Source organism: Neolamprologus brichardi, chromosome 18 (genome assembly GCF_056152115.1).
Source record: "Neolamprologus brichardi isolate AB-2024 chromosome 18, ASM5615211v1, whole genome shotgun sequence".
NCBI classification, from domain to species: domain Eukaryota; kingdom Metazoa; phylum Chordata; class Actinopteri; order Cichliformes; family Cichlidae; genus Neolamprologus; species Neolamprologus brichardi.
Genome location: NC_142121.1, coordinates 14,340,371 through 14,355,159, shown reverse-complemented (window position 1 = coordinate 14,355,159; position 14,789 = coordinate 14,340,371). Strand labels below are relative to the sequence as shown.

General features: G+C 40.6%; 1 protein-coding gene across 4 annotated transcripts in view; it reads left to right on the top strand.

Moving 5' to 3' along the window:
* The window catches only part of LOC102799796 (receptor-type tyrosine-protein phosphatase mu), a 166,061-nt gene that overhangs the window by 46,632 nt on the left and 104,640 nt on the right, over positions 1-14,789 (top strand). For all 4 annotated transcript variants that reach the window (XM_087831285.1, XM_087831287.1, XM_087831286.1 and 1 more), the window contains exons 3-6: positions 3,758-4,032; positions 8,290-8,368; positions 10,135-10,250; positions 11,778-11,952. In XM_087831285.1, coding sequence (XP_087687411.1) covers positions 3,758-4,032; positions 8,290-8,368; positions 10,135-10,250; positions 11,778-11,952 — 645 coding nt within the window. The remainder of the gene's footprint in view (positions 1-3,757; positions 4,033-8,289; positions 8,369-10,134; positions 10,251-11,777; positions 11,953-14,789) is intronic.

Below are 14,789 nucleotides of genomic sequence, written 5' to 3'. Positions count from 1 at the left end.
TTGTTATTACACTCTTAAATCCTACTACTTATTCCTGCGTCTTTTGGGATCTTACAAAGCTTCAAACGAGGCGTCGACTATTAAATCAGTCGTCGACTATTTTGATAGTTGACGTAATTGTGACTAGTCGACTAATCGTGGCAGCCCTAGTGCGCAATCAATGTTTTAACAGGATGGGGCCTTCCCCAAACTGTTCCCAAACCCAGAGTCATCTATCAAATTTCTCAGCAGTCCCCAACCCCTGGGCCATGGATTGGTACCGGTCCGTGAGTCGTTTGGTACCGGGCTGCGAGAGTTGAAGTTCGGTTGTGAAATATATGGTTTTCAGGATTTTTATCATTATTTTTTTATCGTAAACTCTGCTTCCCTGGGTGTTTTCCCGTGTGTTATGAATAAATCTTTTTAAAATTTTTGTTGTATTTATCGGCGACACCTTAAAGTCCGGTCTGTGAAAACATTGTCGGACATAAACCGGTCCTTGGTGCAAAAAAGGTTGGGGACTGCTCTTCTAGATGGAGAAGCGTGATTCGTCACTCCACTGCTCTAGAGTCCAGCGCCAGCATGCTCTAGGCTACTGGATCCAACCCTTTGTTATAATACCGCTAATGAGTAGCGAGGAAATTTCATGACTGGAGTTGTTGAACAAGTGGCATCCTATCACAGTACAACACTGGAATTCGCTCCTGATAGCGACCAATCGACCAATCCAGAAAACATCTGCCCGCCTATGTGCTTGATTTTACACACCTGTGGCCATGGAAGTGACTGGAACTCCTAAATTCAGTGATTTGGATGGATGGGTAAATACTTTTGGCAATAATGTGTATCTGCAAGTACACTCACACTTTCTAAATTATTCACTGTAGCTCAAGTTTCATTGTGCTAAAACTCTTTAGCCTACCTGACAGAAATACTAACAACCAAAAACTGAACCTTACCAGTACCAAAACGCTTATTATTTTTCGAATGCAGTACATTTTCTGGGCCAAACAGAATCAGCATTTTCTGTATTCATTGTTAAATGGGAACACTAGCACGTGCACGTGTTCATCATAGCACTGTATTGTTTCACTGGTTTATTTTTACAGTTCACTTATTTGTGGTAGATGAATTAATGATATAGACCCCACCCACCACCATGCGCCAAACATGTTAAGATCAATTAAAACAACAACTGCCTGCACCTGACGACACACAAAGCTGATCAGTCTGACTTGGTGTCATCACAACTCGCTGCTCCTCCTCCTCCTCTTCTGCTCCCTCTCCTCTTGTTTCATTGTGTAAACATGACAGAACCCCCACTCATTATCTGAAGCTGGAGACAGATGGAATTGGTGAGCGTTACAAGTGCAGCACAACAAGACGAGTGGGCAAGCTCGAGTCATCGATGGAACAAATAGGGTTTTGTGAGAGGCTGTTAGGCTGACACACTCGGGGGGCCATGCCTGCTGATTTAGTTTGACATTATTCACCCTTTTTAACATCATATCTGAGCAGATCCCCACATGTTAAATTTAATGACGAAGAATCGCATTCACCACAGCTCTGCCTTGCATACAGCAAGCGTTTTGCTTACAGGTTGTTTGTCTCTCCTCGAAGCAAAATGTGCCTTCGAGTCATTAGCACACTACCCAAAAATGGATTTTAACATAAACTGAAGCTTTCTTTTGGCTGTGTCTCAAATGCTGTTACGATTTGTGCCATCTCATTACCAAGCCAAGCTAAATAAGATGATGACAAATAGAATGTGTTCTGCATCTCCTTGAAAGTTTGCCAATATAATAATTCTCACTTGTGTTTTATTGGCAAGAGGGTAGAGAATTAGATTAACCTTTGATATTGAACCAAAGTGATAAAATCTAAATGGGGCTTTCTTGGCAAATAGATTTCAGTTTATTGATTTCTCATCATTTCCCGTCTCTCTGTCATTGAGGAAAAACACTCCCCTCAAACATCCAGTATTTTTTAGGGATTGGTCTTTCTATGTCTTTGTATTTTGATGAATGGTAATTATAAGAGTGTTTCTATCAATCTAAAGATGAGAGCATATTCTCATCAAAGGTCACAGGCTAAAATTGTCGCCGCTAATAGGAAAGCACTCAAAGCAGCCATTTATCTGTTCTCTACATCCCTTTATAAGATTGTTCCTTTCATTTCATTTATTAACTGCGGTGACTGCTGCAGCTCACGATCTGATTGCTAGTTTTAGTTTTGTTGTCCTGGAAAGCTTTGTTTTGTTTATAACTACGCACACCAACAGCTCCAAGTTGTGTTGTCACACAATTAACAGGGACTTAATTAGTCGATCAAATCTGCTGCAACATCGTCCCAAGCCTTACGAAGCACCTCTTACATGTAGCGTGGCTGTCAAATGAAAACTTCAGAGGAAATTATTATTATGCCATTTGTTACGCAAAACGGACACCAAGAAATCAGACACTGGTCTGATGCTGTCTTCATTCTTAGACTTTGTGAACATTATATGCAGTAGAAATCTGACTTAATGTGTAACAGGATTAATAATTAAGGGCTACATAAAATGTGTTTCTAGTACATCCATTAGTTGCTGCTTTGTTTGACTTTGGACCAAAGAAACAGACCAGATTTTTTGGCTAATGATGATATATCACAAGTATTAATTAAAAAAAGACTTTTCCAATTACTTTTGGAATTTATCATTACATTTCAGTTGAAAGACATTACAAGCCGCTCAGTCAAGTGTACCTACCCCCTACTGGGTCGGATGTCCTTTTGCCTTCAGAGCTGTCTTGATTCTTCATGCCACAGATTCAAGAAAACTGCTGCTCTCTAGATTTTTATTTTTCCAGACCATTCTCTGTAAAACCCTAGTGATGGTTGTGTTTTGTGTGTTCTGAAATATTCTGTTCAGCTTGTCAATAACCATGCCACATTCAAAGCCCTGGGATGCTAAAAGCCTTATTCATTTTCTACTGATCACTTTTAGTTGTTTACCATTAGCTAATGGTTTTAACTGCTACCTTTACTTTTACCCAATAATTTCTAGCTTCTAATTCTAGATGGCTATTTCAACTGTTTACCTAAACAATTATATTTGTTTATCCATACTTTTGGTTAATAATGTCAAATGCTTTTGCATAGTTTTGGAAAACACATTAGCTTAACTCTTAACTCTGTTAGTGAGCTAGTTTAACCTTTCTTTACTTTTTAACTTATACACTACTTTAAATAAGTTATTATGCTTGCTCTCTATATTCTGCAGCTTATTCATGACCTTTAATTAGTTACATCTTCTATGCTATAATATATATAATATAATAATATATAACAATATTCTGTACTATCATTGTAGGGTGTTTACCTTACACTATAAAGCACCTCGGGGTGACTATTGTGACTTGTAGCTATGTGACTAAAATTGGATTGCTCAAAAATTCTCACAGTAATGTCTCTCTAATCTTAATCTAATCTCTATTTAATCTAAGTTATTGTTAGTACTGACTTGTAGTGACTTGACTATTGTGACTTGTAGCTATGTGACTAAAATTGGATTGCTCAAAAATTCTCACAGTAATGTCTCTCTAATCTTAATCTAATCTCTATTTAATCTAAGTTATTGTTAGTACTGCAGCATTTACAGAGATTGACTTTGTACCCCTTTTTATATGACTCTAGGCTAGGATTGTGTAAAAAAACAAATAATTTAATTGACCAAGTTTCTACTGGTATTTTGTATAAAAACCTTAACCCATGATTACACTACTTGCTCATGTTGCAGGGTCAACCTTTATGATGGTGAACACATCAGGACGCTTCGCAGGACAGAAGGCCCTGCTGCTGACACCCCAGCTGAAGGAGAACGACACACACTGCGTCATCTTCCACTACTATATAGGAGGCAGAGACAACAGCCATCCCGGCCACTTAAATGTCTATATTAAAGAAAACAATAGTCCGATGGGGATGCCTGTTTGGAACGTGTCAGGTCCAGCCTCTCGCTCCTGGGGACAGGTGGAGTTGGCTATCAGCACCTACTGGCCCAACTTCTACCAGGTGAGGACATGCAGTTGAAAGCAAGTCATCTTTTGCATAATGTCTCGTTGCAAAACTAGGTTTCTCATTGTAAGGAGCCTTTGTAGTTAAGCCAAAGTCATTAATGCCCTTTTTCTGGGTGGAGCAGGACAAACCATTATTTGAGATGGTCTAAACAATTGCACAAAAGCTCATTCAAAACACCTAAGATTATTGATTTCAGCGGCTAGCTCGGTATCCATGGTAATCTGTTCTCTCTCTGTTCCATCTGAGCCTGCTCTCTTTTTCCAATTCTGAAAACTCATTTTCACTTACCAATGCACATGACTGCTGGCCGGGGCAAGGTGATTTCACACTTGCCTGGCTATTAGTCTTCACCGGGCTTGTTCCGCGAGTCCACCACATGTTAATTGATGCAGAGAGACCCCTTAACCTCCCAATGGGAGATGGTCTCTTGGTGAATTATTTCATTATGGCCTGGCAGAGCTAGTCCACAGTGGAGCAGAGGGGAGTCCTCCTGCTTGTTCATTGTAGCCACACTGATAACTTAGTTAACAAGGGACACCGCTGGGCTTCTCACTGCTGCATGCAGTATAGAAGGTTTAATGAGAGGCACACGGAGAAACGAAAGAAGAGGGGAAAGGCAACAGTTGAGCAGAACAGAATGTGCTGCCATTACCAGTAATAGTCACTGTTCACTGTTGGCAAGATTTTGACTTTTGTGACATAATAAAGCAAAGCCTGCCTGGTTAAATGTTTTCAGTTTGGCTCAAGACATGTAAAGACTAAAAGAGTCTGCCTCAGAAGCACAGCTTGTTGTGTTTGCATTTACTCTGCTTGCAGACCTTTTTAAGTACCAAGTTAGAGCCTCAGAAAGTTCAGACACTTTGACATTAACTGCTGCTTCTTTCTGACAAACGAATCGCAATTTCAGTGACAGCTGAACCCTTTGACGTGTGTGGTTACGTTTCAGTAAATTTCTGCATCTAAGGTGAGTGGTTAGACCCGAGATTACTCATTTTGTTTTCCAGTGTGTCGAGGGAAATCTCCAGCATCCGTTACCTTTCAAACCCAGCTTTGTTTGTAATTGTTCCAAGACTGACAACATGGTCAAATGTGAGGATGCTAATGATCTCAGCAACAGTCAAGAAAGGAGACCGGTGCTTCAAGTTGTCACTAATTAACAACATGGTGCTAATTATAGGTATCTTTAATTGCATGGTAACCTACGCAATTGTCAAAGGGAAGCCACCTGATACTTGGAAATTATTTTTTAATTACCAGTAAGGCTTGAGCATTTCAGCTTTTGATAATTACTCCTGTCAGGCTATCCCTAAATCTTTAATTGACATTGTCATTTATTTGCAGAACTGCTGATCATTGTGCAAAACAATATAATTTTCACTAATCTGGAAGCTATGTCTGTCATGTGTATGCTATTTAAATACTTTGTGCATAAGATAAAAACCTATGGTTTATCCTGGAAAAAAAAAAAAAGGAGTGAAAAACTGAAATGTGGTTATCTATCTTGATTTTTAATACAGCAGAGTCCACGGCAGAGCTAATCAATTCTGCTGTAATGCTGTACTTAGCCAAGCCCCTTAGGGATAACCCATGTGGCGATGTAGGCATTGAACGCTGGGTTCACTGTCTGTACGTCTGACAAATGAGAATGGTGAACTTTCCTGTGATATCAACAGCTCCGTCCCATGCGAACATTTTCACTCTGTGGGTCAGGCCCAATTATGCACTGCACTATTATTGATGTTGGAATCAATTATATCACAGCTATTAGGCAGCCTGACTGATGTCTGTTGCACAAACAAAGGATTTCAATTAGAGTGTGGGGGCCAGTTCATTTGTCTGGTGGCGATATATAGAGTGGTTGGCCTTTTAATTTCCTTTAAATTAGTCTGTAATGAGGCCATAATTGGCACCCAAGACACTCACTTTCATATTTCATGAGACAAAAAAAGAAATTTATAATTAGACAGCCTTATCTGAAGGCATCCTGCCTCCCAGATGACAATGGTAACTATCTTCGCTTTCACATTCCTAGGCTACAAAGAGAATCTCAGAGATAAATGTGTGTGGCAGTAGCAGGACATAAGTTTCTGGGTGACGCCGCACATGGAACACGACCAATAACATATGAGTTTCACTGGAAGATTCAAGCTTGTATTTAGGGAATCGTGGCACGCCAAACATGTGTAGCTGTAGCACATGTGGTGTAATGGGTCTCTGCACCACACCCTGAGTTTGGGAAGGGACTGGCATTCTGTTTCCCTTTTTATCACGCTGCAGACCATCGAGTGCATAACTCTGACATTCTGCAAGGACGCACCCTCCGACAGGGCTTTGGACCATTTGTTTTGCAGGAGCTCTTGACCCTTAAAATAGGGTTACTCTAGTCCCACACAGCACAGTTGCACTTGTTTTTCAAGTTTGTCTTGTCAGAGATGGAAACTTGTCAACTAAATAACACTCACCACACAGCAAATGTTACAGGCAACTGTCCCTCCTCATGTAAGAGATGACACTTTAATTTTGTACTGAAGTGATGATTTGCTCACATTTCTTTTTTTTTCTTTTTTTTATGTAATCCAATTCTTGTGGCAACTTCTGTAAATTTAACATCCAAGGAAACTTAAGACTACCAGCTGCCTACTTCAAATCTTAGCTTAGAGTCACTGCCTTGCACAAACTGTCAAATACAAATGGGTTAGAGTAGTTTGTACTAAGAATTTACATGCAGGAACTTCCTGGTAAGGGAAATACTATAGTGTGTCACTGTGATGTAGAATAACTTAAGCAGCAAGGAAGGTGATAAGTAAATAGCATTAGCAGACGATTGAAGTTCTTTTAAGCATAGTTTATTGCTGGCATCTCCATTTTACCATAAAACAATCAATCAGGCATGCAAAAATCCCACTTGCTTTATACAAGACTTTGCCCACACCTGACCTCGTTAGTCCCTACCATTGAAACAAATAGGTCAAACCAAATAATACAATTCTAAACAAAGAACAGGAATAAAGTCATGCATGAAACTGACAAACTCATTTACTCAACTAAATGGTTTGTAAAGTAAAACACTGCATACAATATAACTCAAAAGACTACTTTAAAGAAAACAAACAATACTATACAAAATGAAAAACCCTCCATTTGGTTACACCCAGTGATGCAATCATTGACCTCATGACCCTATATAACCAGGAAGTAGTGGGCGGCCCTTCCCATACACCTGTCTCACATATAGGACCTGAATACACAACATGGACACCATGGTAAGTATAACCAAAGCAACATAAAGAAACATAATTTGCCAGACATGTGCCTGTAAACAGAAGAAAATTCAGATGATCTGATGGTTAGTAGTGTTTGCTTTAAAACACATGCATGATTGTAAAGGATGTAACTACTGCTACCACAAACAAAAACCCGGGATAGTGTGTGTTAAGAGAAGTTACACCAGCAATGTCTAAATGAAAGCATTATGGCTGACTGTAAAATAACAGAACACAAAATAACAATATATGCAAGTGACGAATGGCAAATGAATTCTGTCCTAGCCACTTTGTCACAGTCACCAAGCTATTGTGTTAGCTGTGCAGGTTAAAGAGTAAAACAAATAGTGGAATATCTTACTAATAATGATGAAAACATCTAATATTTGTATCCTACTTAGCTAAAATCACATTAATATTAAAACTAACTCCATTATAAATTTAGCATACAATTACACTAATGACTTTACAGTGTAATCAGTTAAATCAAGATGGGTTTTAACTGTTTTCTCTGTTATAGACAACCTTTTTCCACTAGAAGAGGGAAACTTTTAGGGTGGCGCCCACCTTTGCAGAGTCCCTTTTCGTGATCTAAACCTGAAGATCGGTAATGTGGAAATTGTCACGGTGACGGCAGTACCTGAGCGGCTAATATCAAATGATCAGACACATGTAAGCGAGGGGTGAACTTTAGCTAAATTGAGTTTTAAGCATCGCTCTGATGTTTGGACTCTCAGCCCTCACACTCTGTTTCGTCAAGGCTCAAACTTAATTTAACACTTGCATGTCATAACACCTATCAGCTGTGACATACTGAGGAAATAATGTCGGTGGCCTGCAGCTGTGTCACCAGCTGCAGGCCGGTTATGGAGCAGGGGGCATTAGCAGGAGCTGGACTTCTTTATGCGCACAGACAGCCTTACTCAGGTGTCATTTGAAGATGTGGTCATTTGTCATTGGTGTTATAACTCTCCTTTCTCTTCCTCAGATTGTGTTTGAAGCCGTAACCTCAGGGCAGCGAGGCTTGCTGGCCATCAAAGACGTTGTGGTCCAGGGCCACCAGTGCAGTAAGTCCTTTTTTCCGTCACCATAAAAGAATATCATCAAACAGTGATTGTCCTTTCCATGACACCCTCCCAAATACCTGTGTCGCTGTTCTATTCAGGGCCTGCCAGTCAAACAAAAGGCCTTCAAAGAATATTCTACAGTCAATCCAAGTGCGAGTCTCCCTCCTCCTAGCTCCCTTAAGATTTATGAGCACACAGTTGACAAGCAGAAGTGTGCACAGGATATAATCTCGGAGTAGCGCTGTTAAATCTATCCTTTGAGAGATGGTAGAAATAGTCAAAAAAGGGGGATGAGAAACAAATCCTGTCATACATTATGCTGCTTCTTGTGTTTGGATTCCACAATTTTTTTTCCCCCTGCCTTAAGGATATTCAGTAAAGTATCTCGTCAACATCTGTTCAGAATTCTGCTATCCCTCGCTGAATATAAGCAGAAGCACTTCAGAGTGCACTACAGATGTAATGAACGAGTAATCACTCGCATATTTAGAATCTTTCGGCTTCTGCGTTTTGGATAGGCTGCTGCTGCTGTGGGAGCAGAAGCAAGAAGCCTCCTCAGTATTCTTCAGGTCTATTCTTCTCTGTGCTGAGAGTCGCATTAGTCCATATGGCGCTCCACATTCTAAAATCTAAATCAATACCACAAGGGTTTTCATCAATTGATTTATGCTTTACTCTACTTCTCATAGCTGAAGCATCAAGCTCTGATTGTCAGGAACTAATGACATGCTAACCATTTGAAAGCAGCTGAATTCCTACAAATGTTATGTCAATAAGATGGATTTATATAGAAATAGGTGTTGCATATAAATGTATTCGAGTAAATCAATGAGGTCTCATGACGAGGCCTGTGTTTAAATGCGAGTCGATCAATGATCCACTTAGTGGCACTTGGGTATTCTTGAATGATAAGCAAAATGATCAGAGCAACTCATCAGTGGAGCACAGCCAATTCATTTTCTATTTATACGACCATGTGGAATATCTAAGGTGTGATTATGCCACTGGGCGGTCTGCCTCTCCTTCCGTCATTAAAGACATATATTATATATATAGATATATAATATATGGATATATATGGTGCTGGATGGATTGACATGACAAAGTTATAAAGGAGGTATAGTTCAAAGACAAGGTTGTAAAATATTAAATAGAAGTGAAAGTCTTGATGATGAACGTGATAGAATTAGCTTTTGCCAAGTCTTTAGAGATTTGGTTATGTTTCGAATCAAGGTCGCTCCACTGAAATGCCCCATTTTTCTATGCAGAATAGCGATACTAATCAAAAATGTTCTACATAAGTTACTTTCTGTGGACTATCCCAGTCAGTGAGCGTACTGATAATGAGCACAGTCGGAGACGAGAGAATAATGCTTTTCGACAAAAAAAGAAAAACCCGCCTCAATCACTGGAAGAGGATGCAGTAAAAGAGAGTAGAAATTAGACTTTTGGTAGGTGAGAGATTGAACTCATTTTTTTGAGATTGTGTCTCATTTTTGGTGAATCTTTCTCACAAAATGATGGTAGCCTTGGGCTTTAAGGGTGTTGCGTACTGTGTGCGGTGGTGGTGGTGGGGGTTATCTTTTCAAGGATGCTTTTCCCAGTGTAAAATTTGATAGTAGCATAGTTAAGATGTGGCTATAGAGCGGCTACTCTCGACTCCAGTTGTCAGAATCAGATCCGAGTTGTCAAACTCAGATCTTTTCGTATCACCACAAAATATTATAGAATATTGTACAAATGTTTACCTTTTTTTCCCCCCACAGTGAATACTCCTCATTTCCTGACTATAAAGGGTGTGGAGGTCAATGCCGGACAGACTGCGTCCTTTCACTGCACTGTCAACGGACGCAAGCGGGACAACTTCCGCCTCTGGCTTCAGGTACGTAAGAGATGTCGTTATCTTGTTTGTTTGTTTTACACTGTAGCGCAAAATGGGAAAATCAATCTTTATGTTCAGAAATGGAACTTCTGAAATGCATATTTGTTACTTAGCGGGCCCTTCTGGTTTAAGCATTTTTTTTTTCTTTAATAGATGACAGTTTTCAAACAATCAAGCTAAATACTGGAATAAAAATTTTGTGACCCAGCTAGAGTAACTTCCAGCTCAACGTCTTAGCAGGTGAAATGAGGACAGTAACCAGTGACAATTACCCTTTTCAACATCATGTTAAAGCAAATATCCACTGACATCATTTTTTTTTTTAGATTGGAACAATCACTGATCTAATAAGTCAAAACTATTTAAAAAGTATAAATGGATACAAATCATAAGGAAAAAAAAGCATAGGGATCAAACGGAGCACTGTGAGTGTATGTATGTTTGTAAAAGAAGATACAGTAGGATTTACCACTGTTGCACATTATTCATTCTGGGTGGCACAGTAGTACAACGATTATAGAAAGAAGTTTCTGGACTTGCACCTTGGAATAAGATGTAGGGAATACGGATGGAGGGAAGGATCGATGTTTAACCGTAAACCTGATAAAACAGAATCAAATGTAAACCCTAGTCATAAATTCAAATGTAACATGCAGTAGTGCAACAGTGGTTTCAAGTCTGGTTGTTCTTGATCTTTTATCACTGAACCGTCATTACTTTCAAAGCCCATACAAAGATACTGATACTTGGTTGCCACCCGTTCTTTCAGGAAACTCTTGCAGCCATTAAAATTCATTCTGTGCTCCATTTGACAATTTCAAGCTGAGACATTCACACATTGCTCTGCTTTGCCCTTGTTTGAGATTTCACCTGCTCACCAGATTCCCAGAGACCTTTGGATCTGGGAGGCTGGGGATTAGGGTTGGTTCAGATCACTGCAGTATTGTCTTAACCTATATACACGTGGGCTCTGTGGATACTGTGTACTATATCTGGCACAACTGTTCTGCACAGCAGTCTCGAATTGACCTTGTTCTGAACAGCGAAGGTAGTGCATCTGGCAGACATAACCCTGCTGGCTCTGCTGCTAAGCACACTGTCACACATGTGATCAGTGGGAGCATGACGCTGGGTAAAGGTCCTCTGCCAGGTACTCCATCATTTTAACAAACACGTCCTCATTAGCACAGGAGCTGGAAAACAAACATTAAGTGAAGTCCCCCGATGACAGTAATGAAGAAATATTTCTAATGAACAAATGTCCCCCATCTGCCTGCTGTGAGGGGTGACAGCTGGGGAGAGCCCACTGTGTGTTTGTGTGTGTGCGCGTGCATTCCAGTGTGATAAATGTATCCCCACTATCAACCACCAATGGGAACGATAGGACACAAACAAACACGCACAAGAACAGGGGACAAGTACACTCAAACAGAGTTTTTTTTTAAAAAACACAAGGTCAGGCCACTTTGCTTATTAAACCTTTCCATTTTGGAGGTTCACTTGTGCGTTTGTCTCGGTTCCAAACAGGGCATGGGTGGACGGGAGGCCCCAATGAAAGCCACTAAACCTTGGAACAACCGCCGCTTCATAGGCACTTTCGATGTGGAGAACACAACCAAGGGCGACTCGGGCCGCTACCGCTGCATTGTCCACTCAGACAAAGGGGTTGGAGTGTCCAATTATGGTGAACTAACCATAAAACGTGAGTATTTGTCCCAAAGCGGAGTAAAAATGCAAAACCGACCTATTTCAGTGAAAACAAGGCAGAAAGCGGGAATGTTTTCCATCCGCATGACCTTCATGCATTCAGCAAAGTTAACGGGAGATAAACAGGAACTGCTGCGTGTTTGCAGATGAAAATGTCCTCTAAGGCAGTACTAAAAATACTAGCTTTTTATGTTTATTTGTTATCCAGAGGACTTTAATACTTCCTCTGCAAAGGTTGTCCTTGACTGAGCACAATTCCCCCTAAAAGATCACAAAGGCAAGAGGCACCAAGGTTTACAGTAACCTCACTGATATTTCACTCCTGCAGTCATTTGATATGAATTTATGGAGTCGTCCGAAACTAAATCCAGCAAGGCCTCTCTTTCCTACAGCCCTATAGCCCAGTAATGGCCTTCTATATTTCTTCACCTCAATTTTCTCCCTGTGCTCTCAATTGAATTTATGGTCCTGATTTTTTTCTCCTTCCCCTTTTCTTTTTTTTTTTGTCTTCAAGCTTTATGTGATTGATAGGTTTAATCCTGGCTGTCCAGATCGAGGTCTGTCAATCATGCGAAAATGGCTGGGCCCAGACACAGCAGAGCGTAGAGGGAGATAAAGTCTCTCAGCCTGAGTGTATCAGTGGGTTTCAGTGGTGTACTCAAAGAAAATTTACTGACACATTGGAGGCACTCAAAACCACACTTGTGCATAAATTCAGCAACACAATCACTTGCACATCCTCAGGCTTGCACAAACCTACACGAGAGCAATATTTTTGCTGATAACTGCTTCCAGCGTGTTACCGTGTAGATATTTTCTTCTTACTCAAGACAAACCTCTTAAATTTAAAGTGCTTTCATCATAAATATTTAAAATATCGTAATTTTCTATATTTAGGGGTGAATCAAGTCTTGTAAGTCATTCCACTTTAAATTCAACAGAGATGTCACACTTCAGCGACTTTAGCATAAGCCAGCTCATTAAAAGAGGAAAAGAGGCGTTTTCACACTTATGAGTGTCCCACATAAAATGCTGATATCTCGCCTTATCGTACCAGTCATAAAACAAGTGCTTAACCCTCCTAGCAATGAGTCTGAGTTGTAAATCCTCTTTAAATGTGTATTCACCGCGCCCGTGACTCGTTTTTGGAGGAGTGACCATGGAGCGATTCTGTGGATTATGAGCCTGCTACAGTCGCACGCCGGCTCTCCCCCCACCCCTCATTACCATACACTGCCTTTTCCTTCAACATGAGGAGAGTGAATGCTTGATTATCCCTGATAATCACTTCTGCCTTTCATGCCAGTGTTCCATCAGATTTATGTGCCTATGTGGAAGTGCACTGCATGTATTTGCAGATTGGCCCAGAGCTGCACCCTTCCGGTGTCCCCCCCTTGTGATGAGCTCTCCTGTAGTGCAGCCGGTGGTTTTGAAAGAAGGATAATTACTTCTTGTCCAAGTGCTGGCTCTTTTCTTGCCCTGGTTGGAATCACCTGGAGCCTGCAAAGCATTTGCTGAGCTCTAACACAGTATACTTGGCAATGTTACTAACTGAACAATGCGAAGGTGCAACTGTGTCGGCACTAATGAGAATAGCCACCGAAAATCGAAGGCCAGCCAGTCAAGCTCCTCATTTTCCTCTGGCCACCTCTTCTCATATTAGGAGCAGATCAATTCTTTACTCACAGCAGCCCACTTAGGAAAGCGCACATCATAATGAGGACCTCTTGCATCTTAACAAGAGAGGATCAGGGGATGTAACAGACAACTGAAAGAAGGATTTATAAACGATGAGGTCTAACCTAAGAACAGAGGAGAGTGGCAGCCCTTATTATCGTGCGCTCTGTGGTGGAGTGTGTGCCTGTCTTTAGTTGGTGTGTATGCTGTGAATCATTAGAAATAACATGTAAAAATTTTTTGAACAGTCAAGTGATGTAAGTCAAAAATGAAAAAGATTGCTTTGTCAAATGCATACATTGTATAAAAAAAATGGATGGTGGTACTGTCAATCTCCCGTTGGTTAGCATGTCCTGCTTTAGCGTCCTTTTTCTAGTCTAATGAGGATCATCATTTACAACATGTTGCATCGAATAAGACTCAAATCTAGCAGCTGAGGCTATGAACTCATGAGAAAAGGGTTTACTGAGGTAACGGATGAGTGAGCCAAAGAGCTGTTTGCCTATAGATTTCTATACAACCAGGGTCATCACCCCTATTGGAGGATGGGTTTAAAGTGCTGCTGTTCTGCTTTTAGTTTTACCGAACAAACATTTGTCAGCAAAAGTTAACAAATGAAGATTAATCACTGAATAAAAATTGGAATATAATTGTCACTTTCAACAGTTTCAAGTCCTTGTATAGTGGTTCCTTTTAATGTGTGTTTTTTTTTTTGTTTTGTTTTGTTTTTTTTGCATAGATGTGCAGTTGTGTGATTGTGTTCTGGCAGGAAGGCAGGCAGGTGCTGTGGTAGAAGAGGGCGCAGCTGTTGCCAGGCCGTTTGCCTGTCTGGTCAACATCGCGACAACAGCTGCTCGCTGACCCCGCGTATGGTCGCCACTGTCATCTGTGGACTGTCACACATTTCCAGCTAGCACCGGGCTCAGCTCGAAGACCTTTCCAGGGCCCCGCTGCTTCAAAGCTGCCCTGCTAAGGCTTAAACATTGGGAAATGAGTTGTTAATATCCTGAAGTGTTCCAGCACTTGAGTGCATTTCACACCAGTAATCTGTTATTTTCAGTGCATCTGCTATGGCTGTTGAACAGGGGATTACTGCACCTACAGGAATTATTTCATCACCATAAGCTGCTGTTGTCTTTGTGAAGCAGTAACTTT